This window comes from Lacerta agilis, chromosome 1 (assembly GCF_009819535.1).
Source record: "Lacerta agilis isolate rLacAgi1 chromosome 1, rLacAgi1.pri, whole genome shotgun sequence".
Lineage (NCBI taxonomy): Eukaryota > Metazoa > Chordata > Lepidosauria > Squamata > Lacertidae > Lacerta > Lacerta agilis.
The window spans coordinates 47,585,501-47,595,324 of NC_046312.1; the positions used below are offsets into that span (position 1 = coordinate 47,585,501).

The 9,824-nt window shown below is 41.5% G+C and overlaps 1 protein-coding gene across 1 annotated transcript; it reads right to left on the reverse strand.

The window, feature by feature from the left end:
• Positions 1 to 755: 755 nt before the first annotated feature.
• FAM180B (family with sequence similarity 180 member B) lies at positions 756 to 8,497 on the reverse strand. The gene is made up of 4 exons (XM_033147838.1): positions 7,870 to 8,497; positions 3,464 to 3,531; positions 1,108 to 1,609; positions 756 to 969 (listed from the first exon to the last, which is right to left on the reverse strand). The coding sequence occupies exons 1-3, from the start codon at positions 7,955 to 7,957 to the stop codon at positions 1,151 to 1,153; spliced, it is 615 nt and encodes a 204-aa protein (XP_033003729.1). The 5' UTR covers positions 7,958 to 8,497; the 3' UTR covers positions 756 to 969; positions 1,108 to 1,150.
• Between the last annotated feature and the right edge of the window lie 1,327 nt (positions 8,498 to 9,824).

Below are 9,824 nucleotides of genomic sequence, written 5' to 3' on the forward strand. Positions count from 1 at the left end.
TTAAAATAAATATGAATATTGCAAAAAAAGCTCAGTATTGAAGGAAGTGTGAGTTAATAAGCATTAACTACTTCCATTAGAAAACTGGAACCAACATAGCCTTAAACCCAAGAATACGACTGCCCTTAGCTGGCCCCTGCAATTAAAAATGCCTCCCTCTGAGTAATCAACTAAGTAGGGTAAATCCAATGGTATTTATTCACTAGCAGAATACAGATGGTGGAAACGATTCCCCTTTCTCCTCTGTGCACCCCATAATCTGCTCCAGAGGGTTGGGGCATTGCCCAGAGGAAGACTGGAGGGAACACAAAAGACTGCATGAGAGACAGGAGAAGGGTGAAACTCCATCACGCGTGATGTGGAATGTCACCCACTTAACACTTCTGGCTTCTGTGTATGCACAGCTGTGTTGTTAACACAACAATGTATTATTGGCTATTGCATATATGGATGACTATGAGGGTAAATTGTACACTGCACCTGAAGACCTTTATATTATACAAGAAGAAACACTAAACTGGAAGGACTCCCCCATTGGGCATTCAGTCTCATCACTTTCTTTCTGACATAAAGCCCCCTTAACTGATGCTTGTCCATAATTTCTTAAAAGCTTCCTTCTAAGAAGCTACACGTTCTGTTGGTGAAGAGTTCTTACCATTTGCAAGATCTCCCTAGTGTTTAACATGGATCTGGTTTCTTGAAATTTTCGCAACACACAAAATTGAAGTGTAACACATAAAAATGCCAAGAACTGTCACTGAGCAGGGACATGTAACTCCATGTTCCTCATTAACCCAATTCCAATCAACAGCAAAGTGCCATCTGAACTGCACGTCCTATAGAGAGCCTGGGCGCAACATGCTAATCATAGAAATCCAGTGAAAAGCTAAGCAGCAGCTACACTAGAGATAAGAAAACAGGAAGGGTGACACTTCTGTGCACATTCCTGGAGAATGAACCTAAAAATATCTGAAGAATTGTGCATGCTTACGAAAGCTCATACCAAGAACAAACTCAGTTGGTCTCTAAGGTGCTACTGGAAAGAAGTTTCTATTTTGTTTCGACTATGGCAGACCAACACGGCTACCCACCTGTAACTAAAAATATATATTTGCATATTAATTTGCTTATAGGGACCAAGATTTCCCCTTTATGGATGAGAGTCTCTTTGGGTCCTGGCTAGGCTAGACTGATAGAATTTCTTCAGTGCAGAAATATAGACAGGCATTTCCTGCCAAGGCCTAGAGGCCAGAAGCTGAACAGAATCCATAGATTCCTTAGAACAGAATCGTTTGCAGAGATCACGGAGTATTTCAATAACCAGCTGAGAGAAAAGGTTGATCCAGAGGTTTTTCTCCAGGCCTTGAATGGAGCGAATTTGGTAAGCACAGTAGACAGTGGTAATGATGAGTTTCTTGAATTCCTGTGGAGTTATAGGGGTGTCAGACTGTGAGAGGAAGTCCAGGTACTCTTCAATGCTGTCTGGGTTTTTTGGAATCTCATGCTGAAAGACCCGGAGTAATCGCTTGGTGGGACGAAGAGAGGCAAACTCCTCATCCTCAATCTTGATTGTCTCGTTGGCCATAATTTCAATTCCTCTCCAAAGTAACTGAAAGAAAAAGAATAGAATTGTGAGGATCGGAAGACAGTTTTTTCTATGTGGTAAGAAGTGATCATGCTTGAGAATTAATTTTTTGCTCAGGGCAAACTGGCTAATGGCCAGGAGGATAAAAATTTGTCTTCTATTCTTGCATGTGACTTGACTCACCCGCTTGCATCATCCGGGTCATATTAGTAAACTATTCCTGACACCATTCAAATGGCTTGTTGTGGACTCTTCTCTATTCACAATCCATCTTAGATTGGCTCATGAGAATTAACTGGTCATAAAAAGGACTCTCGGAAGTCCTATCTTTGGGCCAATGCAGTGATGGAGAACCAACCTCCAGATGTTGTTGAGCTATAGTTCCCTTCATGATGCACATTCATCCCTAACCGTTGGCCATTGGGTAGTGAAGTCCAACAACATCTGAAGGGTCACAAATTCCCCATGCCTAGAGCTAGATTAATTTTATCTCCATTCTAGCCCTGTGACTCCTTATCCAAAGTTTCCTTTCCAACATAGCCTGTACCCATCCACAGGCATGTTATCAAACCTGGATGTCTTTTAGACTGCTAGGCCTTCTACTGCCAGCCTGTGATGGACCACTGCATGGCAGACAGAGCGAGGGATCATCAAGAGAAAATGGTTCACAATGGCAGGGTTGTGGAACTATCCAGTGCCACATCATTCTTGCTCCTAGAGGAGATTTGTTTCCTACATTCCTGATTCTAGCTCTTCGAAACAAATAAGGGCAGGAAGTTCTGATACAGGCTAAGAAAAGCTCATGAACATTAAGTGAAGATTACTGCTTAGATACCCATCTGCATTTCGCTGCTCGAGACCTGAAAACGAATTGTGCTCCAATATAATAGGGTGATCACTGCTATTACCACTGTTTTGGTGGCAATGGTGTGTGTGTATTTATGACTATTTTTTTTTAAAGGAAAGGGTATGGAAGGTTCACACATACAGAGGGAGAATGAATATTAAGCATGGGTTCCCTGTTGAAGGTTAATGGTGGGTTCCAGTTCTGAAGGATGAAGACTATTGCCTTAAGAAATACTGCTGTTAAAGAAAGTGGTGAAACAGCAAATGTTGGTAGCCCAGTGCTGAATGTGTTCTCTGTTGCTAAACTGGCTTCAGAATCTTTCCATATCTCCTTCCTATACCCAGCCAGCTAGCTCAGTCTAATGAGCAGAAGTAGCCCAAGGCTGCCATCTTGTGGACCATAGTTTACATAAGCAGAAAAAATGGTTTCTCCGGAGTTCCATTTCTCCTCACTGAAGCTTCAATCAATGTCTTAGCTGAAGTAAAAGAGAACCTGAGATCCTTAGTAATGTGGAGCTGCTGTAAAAAAAAAAGTGTGTGTGTGCATTGTGCAGTATAAAGGCCTCTGTCAGAACTGAAGAGCCAAGAAAAAACAAATTGGAGCACTAATGATACTGATCACTGCTACCATACCCTATACAAAAATTTTGACATTTGCCTCAGGCATTGGTAACAGTAGCCAATTGCTGTGGTAGAGAATCTGCGGAGTGTGCAAAAGGTCCCAAGTTCAATCTCTGGCACCTGCAGGTAGGGTTTGGAATGTCCCCTGCATGAAACTAATTAATAATAATAATAATAATAATAATAATAATAATAATAATAATAATTTATACCCTGCCCATCTGGCTGGGTTTCCCCTGTCACTCTGAAAAGCTGCTGCCAACTCAATATATAGTAGATTCCTAAGCTCCTGAAAGGTTGGGTAGCTGTAAGCCAATAAGTTGGAGCTGTTGCAGTGATATCGGCAGGGCATGCCAAAGGTGAAGGAAACTCACACCCTTTTCCTTGTGGATTTGCTTTTGCCTAAATTACCTCTAGTATGATGCCAGCATTCTCAATCCCATTTGTATCTGCAGCATCCTGGAGGTCAATTTGTTCATCTGGAAAAACAATAGAGAAAACAATATTTAAATCAACATCTCTTCACCTATCCTCCTTCACATATATGCCTGATTTTCTGAGATTTCTTTTATTGTGTTAAATATTAACCAGAGGTCAAAATCTCAGTTATAACACTTATTATAAAATAATCTTTATTATTATTATTTTTAAAAAATATATACCACTTTTTATATGAAGATCACAGGGCGGTTCACAATATAAAAATACAAAATAAAAACACAAAATACATAATAAAACAAAAACAAAACTAATAACCCACTTCCCAAAAACACATTTAAAAGGCCATAGAATGTTAATCAGCCAAACAGCTTGTGAAAGAGAAACGTTTTCACCTGGCACCTAAAGGTAAGTAGTGAAGGTGCCAGGCAAGCCTCCCTGGGGAGAGCATTCCACAAATGGGGAGCAACAATGATACAATCTGTGCACCAGTAAAGACAGGTGTCAAATTTCTTCAATATAATGTTGTTTCATTTATTCAACAATCAGAGGATAGCTTTGATATTTACTTCATCGTGGTCCTGTTCTCTCCTAGCTTGCTCATACACAACTCCAACAGGCAATCTGCCTCTGGCTGAGGCTCCATCCAGTGGGCTTCCCCTTCGAAACATTACAGTGGTGCCTCGCAAGACGAAATTAATTCGTTCTGCGAGTCGTTTCGTATTGCGAAAAATTCGTCTTGCGAAGCACGACCATAGGAATGCATAGGAATGCATAGGAATTTAATTCCCATAGGAATGCATTGAAATTTTCGTCTTGCGAAGCATGACCATAGAAAAATTCGTCTTGCGAGTCACCCTTTCGTTAGCGAATGCCTTTCGTCTAGCGAGTTTTTCGTTGTGCGAGGCATTCGTCTTGCGAGGTACCACTGTACAGGCCTTTTAAAGCCGGTTGGACTAATCCAGGGGTTGGGAACCTCAGGCCCTCAAGGCCTTTCCAGCTGGCCTGAGGGATTTTCCCTAGACAATGGCTCCTCTCCAGACCATGCTCCTCACTTGCCCTACTTCTGCACCCTTCTGGGTGCTTTGTCTGACTGGAATGTGTTGCTTGATCTGCAATAATGCCTCATTCCCATCAGGATGAAGAGGCATGTGGGTAGGAACTCTGGTTTTGGCAAGGCTGGATTGTGCTGTGTAAAGCCAAGCATCACATCCATTCTTCCACCCACTTCTGCCTCTGACTCCACCCACCACTACTGACATGTGACACACACACACCCATGTGTGTGGGAAAGGAAATATGAGATTTGGGGGAGGATATTGTTGTTGTTATTATTATTATTAGGCATTTTCAGTGGGAGGTCTGTGCCCCAGTATTCCCAGTGGACCAGCCTCCGCTGCATGCTGATAAAGCTAATAAAGTGTACTGCAATGATCACAGTAAAACTCGGAACTATTTTGTTCAAAAGAATGAAATTTGCTGTAAGTGAGGTAGCCTGTTTTAAGGTCACAGAGCTTCCTCCATTTCATGTTGTTGTATATGGTTTTAACTTAGCATGCTAAGTTATACTGAAGTTATCTCATTATTTTATGTATTCATACTTAGCTGGTTCTGCATTTAGGCTAATATTTTTTCTCTGTTTAGGTATTATTATACCTGCATTTTTCCCTGGCAGGGACTCATGCGCGCCATTGTTACAATCCGTAGGCTAGACCAGAAGTGGGAGCCCTGTGGCCCTCCAGATGTTGCTGAAGTACAACTTCCATCAGCTGCAACAAGCATTGTGAGTGCTCAAGAATGATGGAGTTGCATTTCACCAATGTCTGAAGGGCCACGAGTCCCCAAACACAACAGTTCAGCTGTTCCCAGATTTCTTTGCTAGGGACTGTGGGAGGCAGCAGCACCAGGCCATATTTTGCAAGTGAAGTTGCATACAGAAGCAGGTCTGGAGTGCATTACTGTGGAGTCCAAAACTAGGCAAGTACCCTGGAATGGCATACCAAAGATGAAGGGGTTAAAACTGTGATAATACATTGGGCTAAAGATTTTGGATATAATATTCAATTAGAATCATGGGAAAGGTTATGGAAGGAAGGTATTAATTTTACTGCATGCAGTGCACTTAAAGAAAATGTTATGAAAATGATGTATAGATGGTATTTAACACCAGCTAAACTTGTCATTAGTTCATTCCAGAACTAATGAGTGCTGGAAATGTAAAGAAAAGGAAGGTATCTTTTACCACATGTGGTGGACTTGTAAAGAGGTAAAGGCTTTCTGGGAAATGACATATACCGTAATGAGTTAAAGAAAATGTTTAAAAATACCTTTGTTAAAAAACCAGAAGCCTTTTTATTGGGTATAGTGGGTGAAGAGATACTAAGGGAAGATAAAAGACTGTTTATGTAAGCAACAAAGTACCAACAAAAGAAGAGTGGCAGATGAAGATGATGAAATTTGCAGAACTCATGAAGCTGGGAGGAAAAATCTAAAACAAGCAAGATCAAGTATTCCCAAAGGACTGGAGTAATGAAGACTTGTAATGAGAAACTTTCTACCTTTCTATACTTATTTAAATTTTGAGTTATTTTGTAATGTGTGTAATTAGAATTGGAAAACGTACAAAATGCAATGACATAAAGGTTAATTCTGAAAGCCATGAGGCAGGAGGGAAGGAAGTTGACAGGCTCTAAAGAGCCTATCTATATCTATATCTATATCTATCTATATCTATATCTATATATATCTATCTATCTAGGCAGGTACCCTTGGGAATAAGGCACAGAGAGGCTCAGTGTATTGTTGGAATGAAAAATCCAGTAGGAACTCCTGATCTACAATATTTTCATTTTTGGCACAGAGGTAAAAAGGGAAAGTTAAGGTTCCCAACTCACAGAGGCAAGATAAGAACTAAAATAGAGGTTAGGCTTGCTCTATAAATGTATTTTCTGAATTTCATCATTGGGATTATTAGTTGAAGCTAAGGAGGTGCCTGCAAGAAATATAACATCTGCTGTTTCTGTAGCTTTTCTTATTGTAGACAGCTTCCAGCTTTCCCTTCTGGAGTAATTCTCCCCAGAGTCATGGAGAAAAACTCACAGAAGTTGCTTGGAGAATGAAGCTGTGCAGTTTCGCTTAGAAAAGATGCTGCCTCCACCCAGGTTGCAGTCTCCTGATCAAAGCCAGCTGCCTTCAATTTTGTATTAAAGCTCAGATTGCAGCTGGATTTCATTTCTCCATAATACATAATTCAGGAAGCCTTTTGAGACTGACAGACAGGAACAGAAATATTCCATTAAAATAACACTAATGGTGAAGGTAGTATAGTTCTCAACATCTGTTGAGTTCATCCAAGTGACTTCCAAGCCTTTAAAAAAAAAAAAAAGCACTGTTGGCAGTGGCAGGCATCCTATGCCTTCAGTAAATGATCCGAAAAGCCCTATTTTGTGCTACCTTTTAAAAATATTGCTTTTCCCCTGGCCATTGCCACCCGAGGTGTATGTTTTTGGGACCCATCCAATTATTGTGAATGTGGTTTGTTTTAGACTGCTGTATTTTAAATTGTTGTAACTTAACCTTTAACATTTAACTTAATCCTTGTGGTGAAGTATAATAAATTGAAAATAATAATAATAACCCTGCCACTTTTTTTAAGGAACAAGAGCTGCTTGCCTAACCAGGATCTGGCAATTTCACATTTTATTACCTTACCAACACAATCATATCACTACAGTAAATTCAAACTCCTGCTTCTGAGAGTGAGGTATCAAGAAAACGGCTACTGAAATTCAGTATATAAATAGACCAGTCAGAAACTAGCCCTCTCTGGAATTGTTAGTCCAAAACCATTTGCCATTTTGTGAATGGAACAGTGTGAGCAGCAATCGGAAGCAGAATACAGCAACAGAGTAAACCACTGCAGAAATAATAATAAAGTCAAGATTTTCTCACAAAGCACCTGCCTCACAACTGCCACCTATGTTTGAAGGCTGCTGGAAAATTCCCAGGTGATGCTAACATGCTATTAATTGCAAGAGAGAAGAGCTGCATGAGTGTCCCATACAAACAGATGCTTGTTTCAGGGAAAAGTCTTTGATACTTATAGCATTCCTTAGGAAGGGGTGTGTGAAAACTCAGTAGAAAGTATCTGTGTCTGTTTAACTGTCTCACTCTAGCAAGATCCTGACTTACTTTCTTAGGCACAGTAGCAGTCCTTTCTTGTGTTTTATCAGATAACCTTAGTCCTGAAGAAATCCCATGATAAACCCTTCACTGGCACTCATGCACAAAATAGTCCGAACGGTTGCATTGATAATAACAGAAATATATTGCCTGCCCACTGCAAAGCAGCCTTCTCCAGTTGTGGGTGAGCTTCCTACCTGTCTGTCTCCGGGATCCAGCAAACACACAGAGCATCAGAGCTGCCCACAGGCATGCTCCAAAGTGCAGCCGCAACAGCTGGGCCATGTCAGGAAGAGTCCTTACCCCCTTCTGAAGGAAAAAGCACTTTGGGTGAACCTGAAGTTGTTTACTGCAGTGCAGTTTCTTTCTCGTCTCTTTACAGTCCAATAAGTTGCTGCTGAGACAGCTGGCCCTTCTCCAATTCCAGCCCAGGGAAGGGCCTCCAGTTCAATTCCCAGTTCCTAACAGATAGTTTCCATCATAATGCAAAAGAAAAAGAAAAAGAATCTTTGAAGGCTGAGGCTCAAGATTCTCCAAATGCTCTGCCAACACAAGTCCCATTTATTTCCACTTGTAGCATCGGGCTGTTCCTTATTTGGTTTTTGGCTCGCCAGGTTAAGACTTTATGATTCTGCTCCTTCCCCCAACCAGCTGCTAGCTTTTAAGAAAAGAAAGAACATGCTCTTAATAACCAAGGATTTACACTGACAATTTGAAACGTGCATGGCCATAAACTAGTCCTCCTTAGAAAGGCCCACTGATGCTGCCTGAAGGACAATGGAAGTGCAGCTTTGTTTCATTTTGCTTCAAATCATTCTTTTTCCTCCCTTAATGTTTGCTTTCCAGCACTGAAATCCAACAGGAATTCTGACATGCCACAGGAGGGTGGAGCTGGCAAATCTATGCCAGAATGTATTCAGTAGAGAGGAAAGAAAGGTCATTTCTTCAACTCTGTTGCTCTTGGAGGAGGAAGAGGAGTACAGTGGCCTGTCAGAAACCAACACACACCCAAACCTCTCCATCAGCCAGCTATCTCCACATGGGAGGACCAGTTTTAAGGAAGTTTTGATATTATCATCCGTTTCAGCCATTCATAGGAATTTTCCACAGCACTTCCCCACCCCCCTGGATTTCAGGAAAAACAGGATTTATGACCTATAATCCTGCAAATCCACTACGACACGCCAATTGTTGTTGGAACTACATCTCCCATCATCCCTGATCATTAGCTGTGTGGGCTGGGGCTGATGGGAGCTGGAGCCAACAACCGGAGGGCCTCAGGTTCCCCATCCCCTGCTATAGAATCTCTCTCTTGCTGGATTCTATATATTTAAATAATTTCATGGAGTGGGGGGTCTGGTAAGAAAACTTTCTGCACCTACCCAATTTTTTCCCCTTGTACCAATATCAAAAGCTTATCAAGTCTGACCCAATGCTGTGGTCCAGTTTGCACAACAGATGTTTGCATGTGCAATGGAATTCCCCCTTCTCCCCTGCAGCCCCCTCATGCACCCTCAACATGTATCCCAGAGGGATGTGGGTCCTTCCAAAGCAGATAGGGCAGTATTCAGAGGAAGGAGAGGGGGGAAGTGCCAGTGTGCAAATGGTAATCTACTTGTGCAGCGTTGAAATACAACCCAAATCCCATATTGACACACCAATATCTAGAGGGCCTTGATTTTGTGTGTATTTCAAACCTACAAAGATACCTGAAGTCAAAACAGTATTGTTGCCCATAATCCTCTTCATTTTCATCTTTCCCAGCTACTATATCATTTTCATGTTTGGGGCCTCCACAGGCTGAATCTCTTCTTCCTCTCATTAGGAAGAGAGGCAATAAAAGTGCTGCAGTATCTTAACACTACCCTTCTTTCCATAAATAATTCAAAACAGGTCTAAGCACACACTAATCCATGGAGTTGAATTCATTGCATCTAAGCCAGTTTTCTGGAAATTTTACCAAATTGGGTACTACCTAGAGATGCATGTGAGCAACCTCTAAAACAGGCATCCCCAACCTTCGGCCCTCCAGAAGTTTTGGACTACAATTCCCATCATCCCTGACCACTGTTCCTGTTAGCTAGGGATCATGGGAGTTGTAGGCCAAAACATCTGGAGGGCCGCAGGTTGGGGATGCCTGCTCTAGAACATA

Excerpts from the sequence above, each read along its gene's own strand:
- FAM180B (XM_033147838.1), bottom strand. The coding sequence starts at position 7,957 with ATGGCCCAGCTGTTGCGGCTGCACTTTGGAGCATGCCTGTGGGCAGCT. Across the intron at positions 3,532-7,869 it reads TGGATCCCGGAGACAGACAG|ATGAACAAATTGACCTCCAG; the intron begins GTAGGAAGCTCA and ends TTGTTTTTCCAG. Across the intron at positions 1,610-3,463 it reads ATGCTGGCATCATACTAGAG|TTACTTTGGAGAGGAATTGA; the intron begins GTAATTTAGGCA and ends TTTTTCTTTCAG.